The 27,093-nt window shown below is 41.7% G+C and overlaps 1 protein-coding gene across 2 annotated transcripts in view; it reads left to right on the top strand.

Moving 5' to 3' along the window:
* Window positions 1–8,646: 8,646 nt before the first annotated feature.
* Window positions 8,647–27,093, top strand: part of LOC136879408 (facilitated trehalose transporter Tret1) — a 39,774-nt gene continuing 21,327 nt past the window's right edge. For both annotated transcript variants that reach the window (XM_067153225.2, XM_067153224.2), the window contains exon 1: window positions 8,647–8,777. In XM_067153225.2, coding sequence (XP_067009326.1) covers window positions 8,705–8,777 — 73 coding nt within the window. In that variant the 5' untranslated portion in view covers window positions 8,647–8,704. The remainder of the gene's footprint in view (window positions 8,778–27,093) is intronic.

Here is a 27,093-nt window from a genome sequence, read left to right as displayed (position 1 = left end):
AATAAAGAGTTTGTGGGAGGGTGTTCTCATTCCCCTAACGCCTCGAACTTTACGCGAGAGTATATAAACTGCTAATTTTAGGGTCTCCGGGCCACTTCTGTTCCATCTTTTCGTGTGTAAAGTACATAGCAGGGGGCGGGAAGCGCCTCTTTCTTCGGCGGCAGTCAACAACCAGGTAATGGCCGATTAATTACCTCTTTTCTTGCTTGCTCAGCAGTTTAACTCTCGGGGCGGGTCCGAAGTTTTTCCATTATGTAACCTTCCTTAAAATGTAAAGAAACTTGTATCTATTCTATCTTTTAAACTACATATTGGGATAGAGAGTGCTTAACCCTCTCGAGCTCCCACTCATATTGTTTTGAGGTGAACTTATTTTCTCAACCTATTCTTCCTTAACATTATGTAAATTTGTTTCTTTTCTAAAGTCACCTCCGTAGTATGGGATTAGCCCTTGCATCAGTGGCCTAGAGCCAAATTAGGTTTTGAAACAAATACATTAGGAGTGCAGATCGCCTCCTCTCAAATTGTTATTTTAGAGGTCATTGTAATTACCCTTTTTCATTTAATAGACCTCAGTAGGTTGGGTATGTTACCCCTGTGTCTATGTCCTGAGAGGACAACTTGAAGGTGGAGTTTGGTGTGGCCTTTGAGAGGCTTAAAGTTTGAGAGCGTGTGGCTCTTTCTTGAAAATTAAGTGTTGTATGCCTCGAGGAGGCTTTTCTGTGTAATTTGGAGCAAGTGCTCTTGAACATGAATGGGGTTTTCTGCCCCTCTGGTAAAACTTATTTTGGAGTAAAGTTGGGCTAATTGCCCTATAAGTGTGAATTCGGGGCTCGAAGCCCAAATACTGTAAATACTGTAATTGCGCCTTTTGTTGCCTTGCTACTCTGTACCTGCCGTACTTGTTATTTCTTACTTTTGAAAAGAAAATATAACCTTGTTAAATTTTTAAATTAATTTTACTTTCGTAGCTTGAGACCTGTTCACCACCCCGCACCTTCTTTCACGCATAACTACCGCAAAAACACGGTAACAAGTGGTAGCAGAGCGTGGTTGAATGGGTCTAATTTTAGCCCCTTTTGACGGCTAAACATTGTTTTGATCCGAACTCTAACCATTTTCTCAGTTGCTGGAATTTTTTGAGTTTTTCAAAATTGTTCTGTCATCATGCCCGGCCCTCGCGATGTTCTCCATCTTAACTATTTGCGCAAGGAGGAGTTGATCTATGAATTGACTATTAGAAATGTGCAATCTGGAGGCACGGTTGCGGTAGACACAAACAAGCTTAGAGAGTCCCTTGATTTGCCCATTTCCATCCCCACCTTGGGAGAGAAAGAAATTGACGACTCTCTTTCCACGATCGTCGAGAATATTACTGGGCTAGCATCTGTAGTTAGTTTTTTTGATGAAAATGATCCTTCTCCTAATCAAATTAAGCGTGTGCAAGCCAGGCTGTTTCATTTTTCAAATAGAGTTAACGATCTGTTGTCTCTAAAGTTGAATGACGTTCAGAAGAAGGAAGCTAGTACGCTGCTTGAAAATATTTCTGAATTATCTAGCAAGGTCACTCAATTGCTAACTGGGGAGGTTCCTCCCAAAAGCGATCTACCCACTACAGTGAATGTAGTAAATAGGAAAACCATCGCTGCTCAAACAACCTCTGCCCCATTGGACGAGTCTGAACGCCGTGCATCGTTGAATAATATACGTTCGGAATTAACTTCCTTGCCATTGAAACCTTTACCTACTATGTCACCCGGGTTTAGCAGCTTGCCTCAGCCATTGGCAATGTTGCTCAGAGGTATCTCTAAGTTTTCCGTTAATACCACCAGTGACGTAATTTCATTTTTAAGATTTTTAGTTGAATTTCAGGATCATGCCCTTGTGTTTTCTCTTTCTCCATGTCAAATTTTGCAAATCATCTATCTTTATGCAATTGGTATTCTCTCTGACAAAATAGTAAGAGCCATAGCCGAACAGTCATCTATTGAAGATTTTCATGCACACTTGCTTGCAAATTTTATTCCCGCCCGCGCGAGGTCATCTCTGATTCAGAAGTACTATTATCGAGTACAGAGATTGGATGAAAATCTGGCTGATTTCATACAAGACATTAAGTTTTATACTAGGGTGTTTGCCCTTCATTTTCCTGAAGATCAGATTGTACAGGCTATTGTAGAAGGAATTTCACCAGCCTATAGGTCATATTTGTGTTTCTCGGCGTGCCCGCAAACCTTCTCGGAACTTGAAGCATTGGCCGTTTCAGCGGAAGGGGTTAGATACGCCGATTCCTTGCGTGTCGCGAAAGAACCCCCACCTTCCTTTAGTAATACTCGGCCTCCACCTCGCCGACCAGTCACACCCCGTAAATGTTATGCTTGCGGGTCGCCCGACCATCTGCGCAATAAGTGTCCACTGATCAAGTCGAGTGGGACAAGGAATGGGGCTGGTTCATCACAAGGCTGTTTTAAATGTGGGGCTTTCTCACATATCGCCAAAAATTGCCCAAATTCAAATAGCACCCCCTCCTGCTCAACTTCTGGTGCAAACTCCACCTATGCCAATAATAATAAAAAATGACTAGAGGCTTCGGCTGAGTCGACTAATCCCTCTTCCCGAGGCTCAGCCCTGGTAAACAGGTCGAAAATTCAGGGAATGTTCATCTTCAAATTCATCTTTCGAATGCCCCAAAGAATGTCTTAGGATTGCGGCGAATACCCCTGCACCTGTTCCTTTTCTTAAGATTGAGTTAAATAACGAGCCTATAACAGCTCTATTAGATTCAGGCAGTGTTTGTTCAATTATTTCGGACCAATGGTATTCAAAATTGAAACCTGTTTGTAAACTACCTGACTATGTCTCATCTCCGGTTAAATATGTTTCGGCTAATTCATCCCCATTGGAAATCCTAGGTTCTGTAAATGCCAAAATTTTTATTTTTAAATTTACATGGAAAATCAAACTGTTTGTGGCTAAGCACTTGTCTTGCCCCATTATATTGGGAGCTGACTTCATTTCTTACACTGGTCTTGTGCTCGATCTCCAGAGTAGGTCGTGCACATTCAAATTTGCGTCCAATTGTAAAATTCCCTTGTTAAAGTGTAATTCTGTATCATGTTCATCTATTTCGCCTACCCAGGATGAGATGTTGTTAGACCTTAGACATCTACCTGAGGAGCAGGCTGATAGTATTCGTAAGTTGTGTCAGTCGTTTCCAGAGGTGTTCTCTGATACTCTTGGTGTTACTGACCTTATTGAATACAAAATTGAGGTCACGGATTCGATTCCTGTCCGTTTTCCACCTTATAGGCTATCTCCACCTAAAATGAAGGCTCTGAAAGAAATCATCGATCAGATGTTGAAGGATGGTATTATTAGGCCCTCTAAGTCGGCGTATTCGTCGCCTATTTTTCTAGTCCCGAAGCCCCAGGGGGGCTTCAGGCCTGTCATTGATTATAGGGCTCTCAATCGGAAGGTGGTGTTGCAATCCGTGCCCCTTCCTGACCTTCATTCTTGTTTTTCATGGTTTCGTAAGGCCAAGTTCTTTACTATCTTGGACTTGAATCAAGCCTACAATCAAATTCCTCTAGCCGAAGAGTCTAAACATCTTACTGCGTTTGCCACGGACTGGAACTTATACGAATACAACCGCGTGCCTTTCGGGCTCCCCACGGGAGCAGCTGTGCTCACTAGGCTGCTAGATAGGGTCTTCTCCGACATCAAATTTGAGTACTTGTATCACTACTTGGATGATGTCGTTGTATTTTCGGAGACCTTTGAAGAACATCTAGATCATCTGCGAGAAGTTCTCAATCGCCTTCGTAAGGCTGGGCTAACTGTCAAGTTGTCCAAGGTTGCCTTTGCTAAGCCCTCTATGTCATTCCTAGGGCATATTGTGTCACCTGATGGTGTAGCAGTCGATCATTCTAGAACACAGGCCATCCGTGATTTTAAACCTCCCAAGGACATTAAAGGTATCGCCAGGTTCATTGGTATGGTGAATTTCTTCAGGAAGTTTATTCCTAACTTCGCTAATAGAGCGGCGCCCTTAAACCTTCTTCGTAGGAAAGGCATCAAATTCGAGTGGGGACCTTCTCAACAAGCCGCTTTTGAAGATCTTAAATTAGCTCTCTGTAATGCCCCTGTACTTGCTATGCCTGATTTCTCAAAGAAATTCATTGTCCAAACCGACGCGTCGTCATCAGCAGTAGCTGCAGTCCTTCTTCAAGAGACTGAACTAGGGAGGCGACCCATCGCCTATGCATCTAGGACCTTGTCGGCTCAAGAAGCCAAGTATTCTATCTATGAGCTCGAAGGTTTGGCAGTCTTATTTGCCTTAGAAAAGTTCCGTCTCTATCTTGAACATGTCAAATTCGACCTGGAGACAGATAATCAAGCCTTAAGCTGGGTCTTAGGTAGGCCGCGTCGTACTGGCCGTATAGCCCGTTGGGCCATCCGTATTTCTGCCTTCCAATTCGATGTCAGGCATATCGGAGGTACCGAAAATGTTGTTGCTGATGGACTCAGCCGTATGTTTTCCAACGACGTCGAGACCCATGAACCGGTCGACAGTTCATCACCTTCCGAGTCCATACTATCTGATGTTAATGCCATCTTAACAGATGCTCCCATGCTCTTTAGGGATATCGAGAAATACCAACGTGAAGATCCGACGCTGGCTCCGATAATGGAAACCCTTTCTTCTGGGGAACATGTGGTCCCTTATGTTCTGAGGAATGGTGTTTTATGTTGCCCATCGAGGCATAATAAGATGATGAAAGTTGTCGTTCCAGCTGTTCTTGTACCTATGATCTTCAAGTATTATCATGAGACCCCATTAGGAGGGCATCTTGGTATCTTTAAAACTCGTGAGAAGATTCGTGAAATGTTCATCTGGAAAGGTATGAACGGTGAAATCCGTGAACTAGTAAAAGCTTGTAAATCTTGTTTGCTCAGTAAACCCACCATGTCCACCAAGGTAGGCCTTTTGTCTTCGCATCAAGCGTCGCGCCCCATGGAACGCCTGTATATTGATTATGTAGGACCCTTCCCCCAGTCAAAGGGAAATGCCAACAAGTTCATCTTTGTATGCGTAGATGGCTTTACTAGATTTTCCTGGTTATTTCCGACTAAGCTGGCTACCGCTCAGTCCACCATTACTTGCCTAAATTCTATTTTTGCTTCTTTTGGTCCGTGCCAATATATTGTATCTGATAATGCTAAGGCTTTTACATCTAATTTATTTCGTAAATTCTGCTTTGACCTGTCCATCTCTCATGTGACAACTTCTGCTTATTACCCTCAACCATCTCTGGCTGAACGGGTTAATCGTAATCTCAGGTCCGCGCTTATTGCCTATCATCATGAAGATCATTACAGGTGGGACACGTCCCTGCATTGGTTAGCTTTTGCTTTGAATTCGGCGGTTCATGAATCTCACAAGTTTACTCCAGCTTCTTTGATGTTCAAGTTCGTTCCCAACACGCCGCTCTCTAACCTCTGGTCTCTGAGTGACATTCTACCCGAGACAATAGATCCGGATAATATTAAAGATCTTTGGAAGAAGGCTAAAGCCAATCTTAAAGTCTCTCATGAAAAGCTTAGGGAAAGATATGATCGTGGACGGAGACCCACCCATTTGAAGGTAGGTGACCAGGTGATGGTCAAGAATTTTGTTCCCGCGGGCAAGCTTGCCCCCAGATTTCATGGGCCGTGTATCATTCTAGATTTCCTTACGCCGGTCACATTATTATTAAGCAATCCAGCCACCGAGAGGATATTTAGGGTTCATCTGTCGCAGGTGAAACCTGTATAATTTCTGTGTTAACTTGCTTCATATAATCGTGAAAGGAATATGAAGGTTATATTTTTTTTTTATTTTAGTTTTCACTTTTAAGGCTTTCTGCCCCTTCTATAGTATTTTGATTTATATGTAAGCATTTTTGTGAAACCTGCCCCGAACCATTAAACTGCCATCCTGTCCTTGCCACGGCCATTACCACGCTCCCGTCTCCTGCTCCACTACACACTGTGGCTCGGATCTGAAATGAATTTCTGCACGCCGCTGGCCCCTCAACCTCTCCACAAAGCCTGTGCCCTCAAAAAAAGATGATGGTCCAACAATTCTGCCGCCTAGCTTTAATGTTTCAGTGCCCCCGCAGCCGCGCGGCGCCGTGCTGCGACTGGGTTAGAGGATGGGCCCCCTCTTCCCCAGCGAGGACCACATGTGCACGGCGAGCCGGAGCTCTCCTCCCGGCCAAGGCTGATGTGCGGCGCACGACCTGCTACTTGCCCGCAGCCTGTATATGTTCACCGCGGGCGCGGCGTGCTTCAACACCTCTGCTCCCCTCATAGTGCGGGCGAGCGGTATCTCAGGGTACTTGTGGATTCCGAGCGGCCGCCTTTGGACGCAAGCTGCAACGGCCGGTCTGGCCATCCAACTTAATCAACATCAACTATATGGACATTCCAGATCAACCTTACTACCTTTTCTTGGGTATTCTACTGCAATATTTGGTGGACTTTGAAAAATTTTCCTCAACTTTAAAACTAAAGTTTTCCTTCTCAATTCAACCTTCTACAAACATTAAGACAGTACTTCCGCTGTTACTAAAAGAAATTTTGAAATTGAATCAAACTAAATTTCAGCCATTTCGATAAATACTTCGGCAATTAATCTCCATATCAACATCAAAACTTGGACCTTGTTTCCAAACAATTGCATGTGTCACCCCTGGAGGAACTTTTGGGGGGGGGAGGTCTGTACCGGGCGGTACACCTCCATGCCCCTAATTTAAAATGTGCGCCAATTGAAACTCCTCTGCTGGAGGAAGTCTGAACTTTATCGACGGTATTAATTTTCAAGTTTCTCGGAAGATGTCACTACGTGGAAAGTTTGGAGTTTTTGAACTGTGCCACTTTTGATGTATTTTTGTTTTACCGGTAGTAAGAAGTGTGAACTTTCTCTTCTAGAGGACACTACTGAAAAACTACAATGGTGCACCCTAGTGCGACGTGAAAGAACTATTTTTTTGGAGAAATTTTTATTTCAAAAGTTTGTTTCTTGTTAAATTTCTTTCTGTTATTGTTTAAGTTGGCTGTATACCCCTCTCTTTCCCCTTGTTTTGTATTTAGCCAATCCCGAATTTCTTTTATTAATTTCTGACCAATCGGATGTATCTTCCCCCAACTTGAATATGTTGCTGTATCCTACCCAATAAAGAGTTTGTGGGAGGGTGTTCTCATTCCCCTAACGCCTCGAACTTTCCGCGAGAGTATATAAACTGCTGATTTTAGGGTCTCCGGGCCACTTCTGTTCCATCTTTTCGTGTGTAAAGTACATAGCAGGGGGCGGGAAGCGCCTCTTTCTTCAGCGGCAGTCAACAACCAGGTAATGGCCGATTAATTACCTCTTTTCTTGCTTGCTCAGCAGTTTAACTCTCGGGGCGGGTCCGAAGTTTTTCCATTATGTAACCTTCCTTAAAATGTAAAGAAACTTGTATCTATTCTATCTTTTAAACTACATATTGGGATAGAGAGTGCTTAACCCTCTCGAGCTCCCACTCATATTGTTTTGAGGTGAACTTATTTTCTCAACCTATTCTTCCTTAACATTATGTAAATTTGTTTCTTTTCTAAAGTCACCTCCGTAGTATGGGATTAGCCCTTGCATCAGTGGCCTAGAGCCAAATTAGGTTTTGAAACAAATACATTAGGAGTGCAGATCGCCTCCTCTCAAATTGTTATTTTAGAGGTCATTGTAATTACCCTTTTTCATTTAATAGACCTCAGTAGGTTGGGTATGTTACCCCTGTGTCTATGTCCTGAGAGGACAACTTGAAGGTGGAGTTTGGTGTGGCCTTTGAGAGGCTTAAAGTTTGAGAGCGTGTGGCTCTTTCTTGAAAATTAAGTGTTGTATGCCTCGAGGAGGCTTTTCTGTGTAATTTGGAGCAAGTGCTCTTGAACATGAATGGGGTTTTCTGCCCCTCTGGTAAAACTTATTTTGGAGTAAAGTTGAGCTAATTGCCCTATAAGTGTGAATTCGGGGCTCGAAGCCCAAATACTGTAAATACTGTAATTGCGCCTTTTGTTGCCTTGCTACTCTGTACCTGCCGTACTTGTTATTTCTTACTTTTGAAAAGAAAATATAACCTTGTTAAATTTTTAAATTAATTTTACTTTCGTAGCTTGAGACCTGTTCACCACCCCGCACCTTCTTTCACGCATAACTACCGCAAAAACACGGTAACAATAATAATAATAATAATAATAATAATAATAATAATAATAATAATAATAATAATAATAATAATAATAATAATTTTTAAATAACTTGGGAGCTATTCTGTGTCCTCTGGCAAACACGTATTGATGCCAGAATAAATAAATAAAACCGCATACCATATAGGCATATATGGATATGAATTATATGAAACAGAATCAGCCTAGCTACAAATATAGGAATAAAGACTGTTTTCTTAGCCTCCCTTTGTCTGGCTTAAAATCAAACAAATTAGGTTAAATCTTCCAGCGAAATTGTCACAATCACATAGCAGGCCTTGATAATCGCGAACGGTTGTGCATGGGGCCAAGCCCCTGACCTCCATGCTGGTAGTATGGACTTCAGCCGTGTTGGTCTCGTGTTCTCCTTCCTTGTGAATGTGTTTATCTAGTCATATCGTAGACGGAAGTGTTGTGGTGCAGCATGGAGCTCGGCAGTGAGGTGTCCATCCCGAGGAGAAGCTCCAAAGTGCCGCAGTTCATAGCTACAGTGCTCGGTGAGAAAACATACGTATTTCCACTCTAGTGTTCCACAGAACACCGCGGGTGCTTGCTCATATCATGGTAACAGAGAGATCGAGTGTTCTACCACACATGTATAATAATAATAATAATAATAATAATAATAATAATAATAATAATAATAATAATAATAATAACAATAATAATAATAATTAGAGGCATGATTTTTTCACACTAACGATAAACGCGACATAAAGTATTTCGAAGCGATTTTGAAATATCTTCACGAATCATTTGATTCTAGTTAAGAAATTAGTGATTTTGCTTTCGCAAATTACAGCAAATTAAAGTGACACGGCCATTTTAAAGCGAAATTCACTTATTTTGCGATAAGTGCGAAAATGCAGCGAAATTTGTCGAAGATAACGATCTTGAAATTGTATTACAATATCACGTAGGTGTGAAGGAAAACAGAAGACAACAAGGATTTCTCATTTCGACAGAATATCTCTTCGTATTAATCTATATATATATAAAATAAGAGTTTTGTCTGTACATTGCTCAGAATTTTTAAAGGATGGTATTTCCGTATCAGTTGTGCCCACAGTAACAAGGAAATGCACTTTTTACTTTTCCGTAATTTCTGTCTGTCTGTCTGTATGTATGTATGTATGTATGTATGTATGTATGTATGTATGTATGTATGTATGTACGTACTGTATGTACATGCATCACGAGAAAACGGCTGAAGACAATTTAATGAAAATCGGTATGCAAATTCGGGGAATAAGTCGCTACAATCTAGGCCATAAATAATTTTATTCACGCTGAGTGAAATGGTAGTTTAAGGGAAGGCCTAAAATTTAATTCTAAAATATGTGTTATTAATGGTCGTATCTTAACAAAAATCGGTATGCTAAGTTGAGGAATAAGTCGCTACAATTTAGGCTATAAATAATTGTATTCACGCTGAGAAAAATGATAGTTTAGGGGAAGGCCTACAATGGAATTCTCAAATATTTATGTTATTAGCGGTCTTATATTAATGAAAATCGGTATGCAAAGTTGGGGAATAAGTCGCTATAATATAGGCTACAAATAATTTTATTAATGCTGAATGAAATGGTAGTTTAGGGGTAGGCCTAAAATTTAATTCCCAAATCATTATGTTATTAGTGGTCGTATCGATAAATACTACATAACTAAAGTCATATAGTATTACATTTCCGATCATTTATGTCTCATACATTGTTACCATACCGGTTATGATCAGAGATATTTATGAATTTGGATTTTTGTTAGTAAATCCTTATCAGCGCCGAGTCACAAGAAAATGGGTAAACAGAATTTAATGAAAATCGGTATGTAAAGTCGGAGAATAAGGAACTACAGTCTACGCTAAAATAATTTTATAAGACGCCCTAATATCACAGAGTCGGAAGAAAATTAAATGTGAAGGCCTACAATATAGAATGCTCATAAAATTGATCAACAGTAACATTACATTGACCACTGTTTGTTGTGATGTGCTTTTGTCTTCTGTTGCCACTCATCTCCGATAGATAGGATTACTGCTGCGTACCAAGTATTTTTTTTAATTTGCCTTAGGTCGCATCGACACAGTTAGGTCTTATGGCGACGATGGGATAGGAAAGAGCTATGAGTGTAAAGGAAGCGGCCTTGGCCTTAATTAAGGTATAGCCCCAGCATTTGCCTGGTGTGAAATTGGGAAACCACTGAATAACATCTTCAGGGCTGCCGACAGTGGGCTTCGAATTCACTATCTCCCGGATGCAAGCTCACAGCTGCGCGCCCCTAACCACGCGGCCAACTCGCCCAGTCGTACCGAGTGTAACAGTCTGCTTAAGTATTGGCGGGAAGTAGGTGGGGAGTTAGGTAACTTTCTTCTTTAGCATGCCATTCCTCTGTTTCATAAATTTTCCGATACTACTGGTACGTAACACGGTTCATCGTAGCCTTCGAGCTATTCAATCCCTACTCTGAGGCACTGATTGGAATGAGAAGTGTGCATATTTAACGGAATAATTGCAGAGGAGTGTTAATTGCTGTCTGCGGCCTGGCCATTCCTGCTCTAGAACTTTGGACTGTTAGATCAGCACCTTACTATTGTTCGTTAAAAGTGAGAAAATGTGCAGTTTTTCATTTCATCGAGTATTTTCTATAACATTGATTTTAATGGCTACATTCCTACGGACGTTTTTGTAATGACCTATGTTGACTTCAATTGGGAAAAACCACAAAGTCACTGTTTCTGAGAATCCCGTAGTGAAGCACGGGTACATCAGTTAGTATTCTATAAAACCCCTTAATGACATAGCCATATAGGGTGAAAGGGTTATTTTATAGTTCTAATCAAGATTACATAAGGAATAATGAATGATTATCAATATTGCTTCTCTTTATTTATCTATCTTTTGCGTAAATAATTCACAAATCTCGCGAATTAAACTTTTTATGAATAACTTTAGGAAAGGATTAAAGCGAAATAAAAGCGATGGGATCAGCCCTATTTTGCGAAGAACGCGAAAAATGGATTCCTTTTCGCGAAATCGAACATAAATTAACGCGAAAAAATCTTGCCTCTAATAATAATAATAATAATAATAATAATAATAATAATAATAATAATAATAATAATAATAATAATAATAATAATAATAATAATAATAATAATAATAAATTTTACGTGCCAGTAATTACTTTTACGGTTTTCGGGGACGCTAAATGCGTTTAAAGCCCATGTAATTGAACTGGTTGGAGCTAAATAACATACATTTTCTCCGATACACGGAAAGCAGAGGATGATGGATATGGTTTTGCCTTAGAAGTCGAGAGAGAGCGAGTTCGTATCCACATTACGCTTTACCGTGTTGCGAAGAAAATGTAGGAGTGTCTGTAATAGAATACAGGAGTGTAGAGGTTCGATTAAATATTTATCGCGAAAGAAAACGTACAATACTGAAGGAATGAAACAAAACTGTATTTAACATGAATGTACATACATAAGTTTGGAGACATTTATTATACTCAATAATGGCCAATGGTAGGAAAAGAGTGCAACGTAAGTTACTGTTAGTTTGTTAAGTGGCGACTGAACACAGCATCGGTGCACGTACTACACCTCATAGTGGAAGTACCAGCTACCACTACTCTACTACTAAAATGTTTTAATTCCTCCCCTGAAGGGGGAGGCGGACCTCTTATACGGTGACGCCGTCTCTCAGGCCAGGAGATTTGTTACGGTGAAGGAGATGCTCGGAGAAGGTGAGGGGGTGGGGGCCGTGGCCTGTAAGTACTAGGAACTGTCCCGGCATTCGCCTTAGTGCAAGAGAATGGAAAACCACGGAAAACGATTCTCAGGACAGCCGACGGTGGAGATCAGCCTCTCTCCGTCTCCCGAATATAGAGGCATAGAGCCACGGTAGAGTCGTGCCCACCCCTCCTCTGCTCGGTTGGTCGGTCAGAATGCAGAGCTGTCGGACCACGGTCCAGCCGTGGCCACTTATGAGCCGAGACCCACCCTGCATCCGCCGACTTAGTGGAAGATGATGACCATGAACAAGTTTTCAATCTGCACCCTGAACGGGTGGGGCGGGCAACCTAAAGGGTAACGCCCTGTCTCTGATCAGGAGTTTAGGTGGAGTTGGAGAGGATGTATGGAAGTGCAAGATGAGTAAAGAGATTTGAAGGAGTTTGGCTAATTGCTTTATTGCGTCTTTCTAGGATACAATGTGACGGTTTCGTGGTGTCTTTCGTTTTACATGGAGTGTTGGTTAGTGGAAGTGGCTGGATCGTTATTTAATTCGAGGGCGAACGTATCACGCACGGAGAGAAACTCTTGAGCAGGTGCTGACTTCAGATCGATGTTCAAATCATCACCAAGTACGATAGGCAGTAAACAGTAATCGTTCTCACGAAGCTTGCGTTTTTATAGCAACGTATCCCCCTGTGGGTGGGGGCGGTAGAATAACACCCACGGTATCCCTTGCCTGTCGTAGTAGGCGGTTAAAAGGCGCCCCAGGGGCTCTGAACTTGGGAGCGTGTGTTGGCGACCACAGGACCCTTAGCTGAGTCCTGGCATTGCTTCCACTTACTTGTGCCAGGCTCCTCACTTTCATCTATCCTATCCAACCTCTCTTGGTCAACTCTTGTCCTTTTCCGATGCCGACGGTATTAGGTTCCCGAGGCCTAGGGAATCTTTCATTTTCACGCCCTTCGTAGCCCTCGTCTTTCTTTGGCCGATACCTTCATTTTCCGAAGTGTCGGATCCCTTCCATTTTTTCTCTCTGATTAGTGTTATATAGAGGATGGCTGCCCAGTTGTACTTCCTCTTAAAACAACACCACCACCACCACCATCACTTATAGCAACGTATAGATGACCTAGTATACCTATTGACGAAGACTGGTTGTCATGGTTACAATTGTGTCGGGATATTGGTAGACCCCCAGCTCAAAAATATATCCCTGTTTTTTTTAAGATGTAAATTTTATTTACGACTAGCTGATGTACCCGTGCTTCGCTACGGGATTCTCAGAAAGACTGTGGTTTTCCTACCTGAAGTCGTCAGAAAGAATGTAGTGATTAAAAGCAATGTTATATAAAATACTCGATTAAATTAATAAACCGCACATTTTCTCACTTCTAACGAACAGTACTACGGTGCCGATCTAACAGTCCAAAGTCCCAGTGATGCAATGACCAGACCGCAGACAGCCGTGAACACTTCTCTGCCATTATTCCGTTAAATATACACATTGCTCATTCCAATCAGTGCCTCAGAGTAGGAACTGAATAGCTCGAATGCTACGATGAACCAGTTTGTTACGTATCAGTAGTATCAGAAATTTATCTAACTCCCCAGCTACTTCCCGCCAATTTTCAGGCAGGCTGTTATACTCGGTGCGACCGGGTGAGTTGGCTGTGCAGTTAGGGGCGCATAGCTGTGAGCTTGGATCCGGGAGGTAGTGGGTTCGAACTCCACTGTCGACAGCGCTGAAGATGGTTTTCCGTGGTCTCCAGTTTTCACACCAGGAAAATGCTGGGGCTGTAACGTAATTAACGTAGGGGCTGCTTCCTTCCCATTCCTAGCCCTTTCGTATCCCATCGTCGCCATGAGTTCTATCTGTGTCGGCGCGACGTAGAGCAAATAAAACTCGGAATATAGCAGTAATCCCAGCTATCGGAGATGAATGGCAACAGAGACACAAAGCAAATCACAACAAACAATGGTCAATGTAATATTATTGTTGATCAATGTTATGAGTTTTCTGTATTGTAGGCCTTCACATTCAATTTTCTTTCGACTCTATGATATTAGGGCGCCTTATAAAATTATTTTAGCGTAGACTGTAGTTCCTTATTCTCCGACTTTACATACCGATTTTCATTAAAATTCTGTTTACCCATTTTCTCGTCACGGCGCTGATATGATCTTAGCAACAAAAATCCATATTCATGAATATCTCCGTTATCATAGCCAGTACGGTCAAAATGTATAAGACATAAATGATCGGAAATGTAATACTATGTAACTTTATGTATATAATAATTGTCAATAAGACCACTAATAACACAAATATTCGAGAATTAAGTTTTGGGCCTTCCCCTAAACTACCGTTTCGCTCAGCGTGAATATAGTTATTTATGGCCTAGATTGTAGCGACTTATTCCCCGATTTTGCATACCGATTTTATTTACGATGGGAGAACTAATGACAAATATTTGCGAATAAAATTTTAGGCCTTCCCCTAAACTACCATTTCTCTCAGCGTGAAAAAAAATATTTATGGCCTAGATTGTAGCGACGTATTCCCGGACTTTACATACCGATTTTCATTAAATTCTCTTCAGCGGTTTTCTCGTGATGCGTGTACATACATACATACATACATACATACATACATACATACATACATACATACATACATACATACAGACAGACAGACAGACAGACAGACAGACAGACAGACAGACAGACAGACAGACAGACAGACAGAAATTACGAAAAATTAAAAAATGCATTTCTTTGTTACTATGGACATGACTGATACAGAAATACCATCCTTTTCAAATTTTGAGCAATGTACAGACAAAACTCTTATTTTAAATATATATATATATTTTCATACTTTGAGTTATGTGCATACGGGTATGAATGCAAACTAGTGATTATGGAGGAAAATTTATCCAAGAAAGATACAAAGTTTCATGGGTCGGAGGTTGCAGAGTAGGCTTTGAACTACAAGTGGCCATGGCTGGCCCGTCGTCCGACAGCCAATGTTGCCAGACTGAGGGAAATTTCCCACGAACAACGGAGAAATTCGACGAAGTTAAGAGATCGTGGGGAAAAGGTAAATCGTAAAATGCCTTAAAAACGTGGGAAATGTTAACGTCACTGCGTCTTACTTAAAAAAAAGAAACTTATCAAGGTAAGTCATATTATTTTGCCTGCCCTTTTCAAAGGTTTTATGAACATTCAAGAAGCAGCGCGTTATGGCATGCCGCAGTTCGTAGTCAGAATTCATCCAATCTGATGTCATCATGCCGTCTGTTTGGTAAAAATCTATCCATATAGGCCTATTCGCTTTTTTTTTTAATCCTGCAGTTCTTGATGTAAAGCTTGGAATTGTGTCGTAGAAGGCTATGGTATTTTTAATCGCAGCTCTTCTATTATAGTACGGTTGTCCTGTGAGCTCATACGTTAGTCTCGAAGGAGCGTTTCTTGTCAAGCAGAGAACTTTTTGTAAAATACATGGCCTTCGCTGTTTCTATAGCGAGGTTATCCTTCGACAGGTGTACCCAGATTGTCTAGGGCGTATGTCATGATGGGGTCTGTTTGTACGTAGACTTTTTTCTCTTAGTAGCATGTAAGTTATTAGGAACGCTCTGCTATCTGTTGAATATATTTGGAAGTTGGGAAAGATGAGAGATTCACAGAGTATCTAGCGGAGAATAGCATTCTTCCGTGATCAGAGGAAGTGTATACTCTCTGGCTTGACAGGTAGTAATCAAACATGGCTGCATACAATGACATTACTAATAATAATAATAATAATCGTATGGCCTCAGCTACCGTGTGCAGACATTGCGATTTGACGCCATCTGGCTGTCTGCTCGTCAATTTCGACGTTCCGGTTTACTCTGTCTGCCATCTAGCGGATCCAGAGTAAACCGGATCTCTCTTGGGCGTCTATGGCTGAGATTGAATTAATTTTGTCGGGTAAATACCAAATGTATCACCAGAGATCTTTTACATGCCGACATCGTACGACATGGAGTGTCGAATGGACTTTTTTCCGCCCTTCAAAAATCCGACTACCTCTGCCGGGTTCGAACCCGCTTTCTTGGGATCCGGAGGCCGACACTCTACCACGGATCCACAGAGGCAGCTATGACATTACTAAGGATGAAACTCGCATGCATCAGAATATTAAAGTAAGTATTAGTAGCTTAGCAACCTACTATTGCGGGTTAAGGCAAGCCTTCGCCTGCAATTATTGGACTGATAATTCAATTATTTTATTTTATGATTACTCAAAGTTGGCTGAACCCTAAGAGACCTATCAATGTCTTATGATTCACCGACAGCTAATGCCGGAGAAAATAAAACAGAAATGAAGCAAATCGGTCCAGTAGAACGAGCGGACAGATTTGCCAAAGCTGTTTTAGCCTTCTTTTCTTCTTCTTCTTCTTGTTATTATTATTATTATTATTATTATTATTATTATTATTATTATTATTATTATTATTATTATTATTATTCCACTTTTCCCACATCTATGGGGTCGCGGGTGCGAACTGTGTCGCACATGTGGATTTGGCCATGTTTTACGGCAGGATATCCTTCCTGACGCAACCCTATACGGAGGGAGGTAATTACTATTGCGTGTTTCTGTGGTAGTTGGTAGTGCAGTGTGTTGTCTGAATATGAAGAGGAAAGTGTTGGAACAAACACAAACACCCAGTCCCCGGGCCAGAAGAGTTAATCAGACGTGATTAAATTCCTCAACACGCCCGGGAATTGAACCCGGGACCATCAGAACCGAAGGCCTCAACGCTGACCATTAAGCCAATGAGTCGGACCCAAAGCTATTTTTAATAAACTCTTTTAATATATTAAAAATTCTTGACATGTTTAGACAAAATGAACTGGCCTGTTAATATGATGGATATACAGTACTTTAACTTAATATAGTATATTTTTATGAACGCTGCTTTTGTTCAAACCCAATAAGCTTGCGCGGCAATGTGCCCCTTCCCTCAACAATCCGCTGTTATGCACCGTAATCATTGCATGTGGTTATTATCAGGTACTGTCTCATATTAAATGAATATCTTTATCAAGTTTTTTTTTTTTTTTACGTCGCTCCGACACAGATAGGCCTTATGGCGACGATGGGATAGGAAAGGCTTAGGAATGGGAAAGAAGCGGCCGTGGCCTTATTTAAGGTACAGCCCCAGCATTTGCCTGGTGTGAAAATGGTAAACCACGGAAAACCATATTCAGGGCTGCCGACAGTGGGGTTCGAACCCACTATCTCCCGGATGCAGCTCACAGCTGCGCGCCCCTAACCGCACGGCCAGCTCGCCCGGTTTTATCACGTCCTCCGTCTCCGTAGCGTAACGGTTAGTGGTATTAGCTGCCGTCCTCAGGGCCCGGGTTCGATTCCCGGTACTGCCAGGAATTTAAGAATGGCAGGAGGGCTGGTATGTGGTTAAAATAGTACATGCAGCTCACCTCCAACGGGGGTGTGCTTGAAAAGCGCTGCACAACCTCAGGATGAGGACACGAGTTTACTTACTTACTATCACGTTCAGCGTGACTGTAAGGAGCTCGTTAGTGGTGTGTTTTCTTCATTGAACCAGTTCAAAAAGGACGTAGTATTTTCCTAAGTGTGATAATGGATGAAGGAAAAGGTACCCCTAAAAATAAATGTACCGAGCGAAATTCTAAACAGAATCGTAGGTGAAACTGTGGCATACAAATCCACTCCAACTTTCTTAATTCTCTCGATGTTCCCGGATTACCGTCACACATTCTGAATTTGAAAATTGGAGTACCAATTATATTACTCCGAAACATCAATCAGTCAAAGTTATGCAGTGGCACACGATTAGTAGTAAATGAAATGAAATGGCGTATGGCTTTTAGTGTCGGGAGTGTCCGAGGACATGTTCGGCTCGCCAGGTGCAGGTCTTTTGATTTGACACCCGTAGGCGACCTGCGCGTCGCGGCGGCGATGATGATGATGATGATGATGACGACACATACACCAAGTCCCCGAGCCAGCGAAATTAACCAATGATGGTTAAAATTCCCGACCCTGTCGGAAATCGAACCCGGGACCCCTGTGACCAAAAGCCAGCACGCTAACCATTTAGCCATGGAGCCGGACACGATTAGTAGTTAAAACATTGATGAACATCTAGAAGCAACAATTCTGATTGGACCTCATAAAGGTGAAGACGTACTATTTTCACGAATACCACTCATTGCGACCGACATGGTGTTCGAGTTCAAACGACTTCAGTTTCCAATACGCCTTGCGTTCGCTATGACTATCAATAAAGCGCAAGGGCAATCTTTGCAAGTGTGCGGTTTGAATTTAGAAAGCGATTGCTTCTCACATGGGCAATAATACGTCACATGCCCCTAAGTCGGTAAACAGTCTGATCTTCATGTTTTTGAAATAAACGGACAAACAAAAAATGTAGTCAATCCACTAGCTTTACAATAAAAAACGATTTTCTGTGAAAAACTGTTTTCTTCCTTTCCTTTCATTCCACAGCATAGCCACAGCAACGCTAAGCAGGGTATTTAATTGAATGATGTGTTTTCTCAGTCAATCTAGGTTCACTGGAATACATTTATTTACATACCCATCCATTTCATATCAGACTCAGCCACAGCGAAGCGTGGCCGGGTTTAGCCAGTTAGTCGATAATAACTCAAGTTAACTGGAGTTATCGTTATATTATTATAAGTAATGTCTCCTTCATTTCGGTCGTCCTTGTGCTTGGGGACTTAGCCATTTTTAGCCGATCACCTTTTGGTCAGAACTGAGCGAGTTGGCCGTGCGATTATGTTCGCATAGCTGTAAGCTTGCATTCGGGAGATGGTGGGCTCGAATTCCTCCGTCGCATCGGTAGCCCTGAATATGGTTTTCCATAGTTTCCCTTTTTCACACCAGTCAAATTCAGGGACTGTACCTTAATTGAGGTAATGACCACTACCTTCCCAGTCCTAGCCCCTTCCCATTCTTCCGCCGCGCCGCCGAAAACCTTCGATGTGTTACTGCGACGTTAAACCACCAGCAAAAAATAAATAAATCAGAAAGTGCACATCCTCATTATCATTTACTGAATTTATACAATTTTGCCACCCCACGCTCTTGGGGTAACAAGCCTGCCTCTTAGCTTGAGGATATGCGTTCGATTCCCGGCTGGTCAGGGATTTTTGTCTGGATCTGAGGGCTGGTTCGAGGTCCACTCAATGTGCGTGATTACAATTGAGGAACTATCTGACGGTGAGATAGCGGCGCCGGTCTAGAAAGTCAAGAATAACAGCCGAGAGGATTCGCATCACCTATCTTCTTCAGGCCTTCGCGCTGAGCAGCGGTCGCTTGGTAGGCCAAGAGTCATCAGGGCTGCTGTGCCATGGAGTTTGGTTTTTTATTTATACAATTAGAATACGCGTCTTTTTTCAGAAAATATTCTCTTGAAAATTGGCTTGCATGAGACAGACTCGAACAAATTCAAATTACGCGCTATGCTGCGATGTGCGTCAGGATCAATCAATCAATCAATCAATCAATCAATCAATCAATCAATCAATCAATCAATCAATCAATCAATCAATCAATCAATCAATCTTGATCTACATTTAGGGCAGTCGCCCAGGTGGCAGATTACATATCTGTTATTTTCCTAGCCTTTTCTTAAATGATTTCAAAGAAATTGGAAATTTATTGAACATCTCCCTTGGTAAGTTATTCTAATCCCTAACTCCCCTTCCTGTAAACGAATATTTGCCCCAAATTGTCCTCTTGAATTCCAACTTTATCTTCATATTGTGATCCTTCCTACTTTTAAAGACACCAATCAAACTTATTCGTCTACTGATGTCACTTCACGCCATCTCTCCGCTGACAGCTCGGAACATACCACTTAGTCGAGCAGCTCGTCTTCTTTCTCCTAAGTCTTCCCAGCCCAAACTTTGCAACATTTCTGTAACGCTACTCTTTTGTCGGAAATCACCCAGAACAAATCGAGCTGCTTTTATTTGGATTTTTTCCAGTTCTTGAATCAAGTAATCCTGGTGAGGGTCCCATACACTGGAACCATACTCTAGTGGGGTCTTACCAGAGACTTATATGCCCTCTCCTTTACATCCTTACTACAACCCCTAAATACCCTCATAACCATGTGCAGAGATCTGTACCCTTTAATTACAATCCCATTTCTATGATTACCCCAATGAAGATCATTCCTTATATTAACATCTAGATACTTACAGTAATCCCCAAAAGGAACTTTCACCCCATCAATGCAGTAATTAAAACTGAGAGAACTTTTCCTATTCGTGAAACTCACAACCTGACTTTTAACCCCGTTCATCATCATACCATTGCCTGCTGTCCATCTCACAACATCGTCGAGATCATTTTGCAGTTGCTCACAATCTTGTAACTTATTTATTACTCTATCCAGAATAATATAATCTGCAAAAAGCCTTATCTCTGATTCCACGTCTTTACTCATATCATTTATATATAAGAAGACATAAAGGTCCAATAATACTGCCTTGAGGTATTCCCCTCTTAATTATTACAGGGTCAGATAAAGCTTTGCCTACTCTAATTCTCTGACATCTATTTTCTAGGAATTCGCCCGTTCGTGTTTTCTCGTCTGTTGCGTATGATAGACGTTTATGGTCCCAGACCACGAGTTTGCTGGTGTAGATGGCTCGTAGAGAAGCATTTATTTTTATTTTTACAAGTTGCTTTACGTCCCACCGACACAGATAGGTTATCAGGCGATGATGTATCAGAAAGGGGCCTAGTAGTGGGAGGGAAGCAGCCGTGGCCTTAATTAAGGTACAGCCCTAGCATTTGCCTGGTTTTAAAATGGAGAACCACTGAAAACTCTCTTCAGTGCTCCCAACAGTGGGGCTCGAACCCACTATCTCCCGAATACTGTATACTGGCCGCACTTAAGCGACTGCAGCTATCGAGCTCGGTCGTAGAGAAGCAAGCCTTTTATGTTCCTTCATATCCCATTTCTCAGCGCTTTCCTCACCTTGCGAGTGCTTTATCACTTTATCAGGCTCCGACGGTCACGAACTGCCTTACTTTCCTGTACACTTACTGTCGTAAGACTGACGAAAGTTCTTCAGAAAACTCCCTTGTTGAATTTGGAAAATTATTATTTGACAGTAATACAATCTTTTTGCTATTTGCTTTATGTCGCACCGACACAGATAGGTCTTATGGCGACGATGGGGCAGGAAAGGCCTAGGAATGGGAAGGAAGCGGCCGTGGCCTTAATTAAGGTACAGCCCCTCCATTTGCCTGGTGTGAAAATGGGAAATTACGGAAAACCATATTCAGCGCTGCAGACACAGGGTTCGAACCCACTACCTCCCGGATGTGAGCTCAAAGCTGCACGCACCTAACCGCACGGCCAACTCGCCCGCTTAATACAATCTTACAAGAGTTGATATGTTGTAACGGCACCTCCCATTTTGAACGAAATAGACTCAAGCCCTTGAAGTTCCTATCTGCAATACAATGTTATTTGGGATATCTGCAGGTAGCTGTAACAATTCCTTAAGAGCACCTCTGACCATCGTATCAGCTTCATTAACAAACTTACTTCGAATTTTATTTAGTGGAATAGGTACATTGATTCGGGCATATTGAGTTATTCATGATGACGAATTTCTCATCGGCTTGAAGTAGGGGTGTTGAAATGAGCAGTTCAAGATTGGTTTTTAGAGCGTTTTAGTATAGTGGCAGAATTAAAGACGATTTCATCCGAAAAGTTAACGCCAGGTAACGAACTGTTTTTCCTGTTTGACATAAATCTTATGGTCCGGGTTGATCAGAAATGTGTGTAACGTGACGTGACAAAATGAGTGACCGAAGTGTAAGTGTAATCACAGCAACCGTGCAGGCCGTGATTTAAGGTATGGATGGATGGTCAGACAATGTTACCTAGCAACCGTGCAGGCCGTGATGTAAGGTATGGATGGATGGTCAGACAGTGTTACCTAGCAACCGTGCAGGCCGTGATGTAAGGTATGGATGGATGGTCAGACAATGTTACCTAGCAACTGTGCAGGCAGTGATGTAAGGTATGGATGGATGATCAGACAATGTTACCTAGCAACCGTGCAGACAGTGATGTAAGGTATGGATGGATGATCAGACAATATTACCTAGCAACTGTGCAGGCAGTGATGCAAGGTATGGATGGATGATCTGACAATGTTACCTAGCAACCGTGCAGGCAGTGATGTAAGGTGTAGATGGATGATCAGACAATGTTACCTAGCAACTGTGCAGGCTGTGATCTAAGGTATGGATGGATGGTCAGACAATGTTACCTAGCAACTGTGCAGGCAGTGATGTAAGGTATGGATGGATGATCAGACAATGTTACCTAGCAACCGTGCAGACAGTGATGTAAGGTATGGATGGATGATCAGACAATATTACCTAGCAACTGTGCAGGCAGTGATGCAAGGTATGGATGGATGATCTGACAATGTTACCTAGCAACCGTGCAGGCAGTGATGTAAGGTGTGGATGGATGATCAGACAATGTTACCTAGCAACTGTGCAGGCTGTGATCTAAGGTATGGATGATCAGACAATGTTACCTAGCAACCGTGTAGACAGTGATGTAAGGTACGGATGGATGGTCAGACAATGTTACCTAGCAACCGTGCAGGCATTGGTGTAAGGTATGGATGGATGATCAGACAATGTTACCTAGCAACCGTGCAGGCAGTGATGCAAGGTATGGATGGATGGCCAGACAATGTTACCTAGCAACCATGCAGGCAGTGGTGTAAGGTATGGATGGGTGGCCAGACAATGTTACCTAGCAACCGTGCAGGCAGTGGTGTAAGGTATGGATGGATGATCAGACAATGTTACCTAGCAACCGTGCAGGCAGTGATGTAAGGTACGGATGGTCAGACAATGTTACCTAGCAACCGTGCAGGCAGTGATGTAAGGTATGGATGGTCAGACAATGTTACCTAGCAACCGTGCAGGCCTTGTCTTATGGCTGGTTGTTATCTGAAATTAACAGCCGTTGATGGATGGCCATGACCGGGAGACATCTTTAAGATTAATTGATTTTCGCAAAAGGAAAAGTGGTTTCTTTTTTTAGATAGATTATTTCATCACCAGGGGAAACTAAAGCTTTTATCAATCAGACAGCCTTGTTTGACACTTTTTCATTGTTCCTTTCGATGTTAATTTCCAGACCATTTTCTTTAAACTGCACTATGTCGCTACTGGCGAATAGTTAACGGCGATTTATCATTTCTTCCAACAATAATGACGTCAGTGAAACCCATTACAGTTATTGGGTCTTGATCCGGAAGGAACTGGAAATCATGCTGGAGGCTGTTGTGCTCACGAAGGTCGTTATGATATGGTCTATAGCGAGGTTGAACAGTGTACATGATAAGGGGGACCCCTTGCATTACTCATCTGGCCAGCGCAATTTAATTCGTCTAATGTCCCAGAGATACAACCTGCGTGATGTTGCCGGTTTGAAGATTGGTAATTAGATTCCCAAGCTTGGTAAAACACCTCTGATTGTAATTGAAGTCGAACCGTTAGGAGTGCTGATCGAACACTGACTACAGCGCGATTTGACGAGTCCAAAACATTGAATTAGACACGAAAGTCTCCCAAGTGGTGTTCATTCAAATAACCTGTAACCGATACCGCGATCACTAGAATAATAATAATAATAATAATAATAATAATAATAATAATAATAATAATAATAATAATAATAATAATAATAATAATAATAATAATGAAAAATGAAAATCTACAGCCTGTTTCCAGTCATTCGACGGGGTCGGGGATGGAATGAATGAAGCCCCCATCTAGCGGCGAGGATAGGAAATGTGTCGACTGCTGAAGCCTGTCGCACTCCTCTGGGGCTATGATTAATGACTGACAGATGATATGAAATGATATTGGAGAGTGTTGCTGGAATGAATGATGACAGGGAAAACCGGAGTACCCGGAGAAAAACCTGTCCCGCCTCCGCTTTGTCCAGCACAAATGTCACATGGAGTGACCGGGATTTGAACCACGAAACCCCGCGGTGATGGTGCCGGCGCGCTGCCGCCTGAGCTAGGAGGTTCCCATTATTATTATTATTATTATTGTTATTATTATTATTATTATTATTAACAACTGGGAAGGAGTACCAGTACCTCGCCCAAACGGCCTCACCCGCTATGCTGAACAGGGGCCTTGTAGGAGGATGGGAAGTTTGGAAGATATAGACAAGGAAGAGGGAAGGAAGCGGCCGTGGCCTTAAGTTAGGTGCCATCCCGGCATTTAACTGGAGGAGAAGTGGGAAACCACGGAAAACCACTTGGAAGATGGCTGAGGAGGGAATCTACCCGCTCCGCCCCCCCCCCCGCCCCTCAACTCTACTCAGTCGACCTCTCGAGGCTGAGTGGACCCCGTTCCAGCCCTCGTATCACTTTTCAAATTTCATGGCACTAACCACTACACCACGGAGGCGGGCAATAATAATAATAATAATAATAATAATAATAATAATAATAATAATAATAATAATAACAATAATAATAATAATAATAATAATAAATTTAAATCGTAATATTTACTTTTTGAAAATGTGTTCGACTAAAACTATATCTGGGAAAAAACTTTCAATGTGATAATTGCTACCTCCCTTTATTCTTGAGATGAACATTTCAACCCAGGATACACTGGGATTCGAGCCTCAGCCTTCCGGGTGGTATCAGCTACGGTACGCAGGCAATTTTATATGAAACCACTTGGGCCGCCTATGTGTCAATTACGATGTTCCTTTTTCTCTACTAGATGGGATGGCCTACGACAGTTTAGCCTATAATTCATTTTATCGGGCAGGTACCAAATGTGATACCAGAGATCTTTTACATGCCGACAGAGTACGACATAGACTGCAAAATGAACACTTTTAACCCTTCAAAAATCCGACTTATAGTTATTCGTGTTGTTCGTTGCTTCCTCCTGGATTATGATTTTATTCTGAAAGTCTTCATTTTCACATCGTCATGAGAAACAAAACGTAGAGGTTTTAAATTACTGCCGATTTCTATGTAGAACTTGTTTGTATATTTTAGACTGCTAGTAAATGTTGCGGTATACTGTGGCATTCAAAACGATATTGATAATGTGTTAAAGGACAGTCAATATATGCCATGAAAATCCTACGCTACATCCTTAAATGATTTTCGAGTTAACCCGTTGGATAATAAGAAAATATCTGTGAGAATAATGTTTATTCAGTCTCAGAAAAGAGGAACGATGAGCACGGACACATCTTAATAAAGCAGGAGCGATATTTTCTACGTTTTGATCAGTGTTGCCAACCTAGCGGATTTCCCGCTAAATATGGCGAATTCTAAATCCTTCTAGCGGCGAAAAAAATCCATTTAGCGGCTACCGGTATTTTGATGTGTCAGAGAATTTTCTAGTGGCGTTGTAAAATGTAAATGAAATGTCACACATTTATGGCATAAATACCACCGAATCAAATAAGTGGGTCAAATTAGAATGCACCTTGTCCCTGATGGAAGTACCACTACTCTTGTTTCTCAGTTGTGTTTGGCCGAGCCTGTAAATCATCTCATGTAATTAGCAAGTGTAGATTTTTACTGGATGAGATGTGTTTTCCTTTGTGAGTGTGTATATTAGTTCAGTTATTCTCTGGTGTGTCTGCGGGGCTGAGTCTTCCTCCTGCAGCACCACAGGCGCCATAACTTTAATATTTAGTATTATAATGACTTTCATCAATGTGTTGTGCATGCATTCTGTTTTTTAAGTTTAAATGGACGTTATTTATCTATAATTAAATTGAAATAAGTGTGAAAATTCTAGAGGATTTCTAGCGGAAATGGCCCAGTTCATAGCCGACTACAGTTACAAGCCGGAGTCTTGTAAGTTTGGCAACGTCCAATGGAGGCCAAGGTGAAAGCGCGGGATCTATCCGTGTATGTTGATGTCTAGTGAACGTCTCGTGTTTCGTTTAATTTTTCACGGAGATAGGTTTGAGTATATATACCAAGATAAGTGATAAAATAAGCACACGTAGAGCCTATTATTGAAATAATTTGAGGGCTAAGCAGGGCTGAGTAGCTTGGACTGTAGAACTGGCTTTCTAAGCCCAGCTGAGTCCGGTGGTCTTTGCAGGTGCTCAACACGTCAGCCTCGTGTCGGTAGATTTACTGGCACGTTAAAGAACTCCTCCGGAACAAAATTCCGGCATCTCGGCGTCTCCCCAAAACCGTAGAAGTAGTTAGTGGGACCTTAAATCAATAACGTTATTACTTGTGAAGGTGCGGACTGAATTTGGCTTATTAATAAAATGTTTCGTGAATTTGCAGATGCCCAGAAAATGTTGTGTTTCCATGTATCGTAACAGCTATAACATTAAAAAAGGTTTTGTTCCCTCGTTTAGTTTTCCTTCAGGCGAGGATTTAAAACAAATATGGATTTGTCATTTTAAACGGGATAATTGGGAACCTGGGAAGGATTCAGTCGTATGCATAAAACATGCCACACACGAAAGTTTTTCAACACGGGATAAAATTTGTGATAGTAAAGTCAACGTAACTACACTACCACCTAAACCGAATGATCTTCTCTCTGATGCATGTCCAATTATTTTCCCAAATTTGCCAAAAATATTTGTCATCGAAAAGTGTTAAAAGAAAAGATCCTGAAGGTAGGAGCCTGGAAATGTAGAGAAGGGTAAACCACAAGATGGACGATATGCTAAATGTAACCCATTTACTCAAAATTCACCAAGATATGTCACTGAACTGTATATGTTAAGCTATCAGGTGTTGGTAAAATAAATGACATGTTTAGCAGGTGGTAAAATATCAAAGTGGTCTCAACTAAATGCATATTTATTAAATTATACAGAAACCACTTCTTCTAGTGTTAGTGTTAAATGTGTACAAATAAATCTATGCTTCACAATCTCATAAGAGTATCGTGAGGTAAGCAGTGAAAGCACATTCTTTGTCTTGCATCATATTTTTAAGGG

This window comes from Anabrus simplex, chromosome 8, assembly GCF_040414725.1.
Source record: "Anabrus simplex isolate iqAnaSimp1 chromosome 8, ASM4041472v1, whole genome shotgun sequence".
In the NCBI taxonomy this organism is placed as follows: domain Eukaryota; kingdom Metazoa; phylum Arthropoda; class Insecta; order Orthoptera; family Tettigoniidae; genus Anabrus; species Anabrus simplex.
Note: the sequence above shows the minus strand (reverse complement) of the source record. Positions and strands in the feature narration are given on the sequence as shown.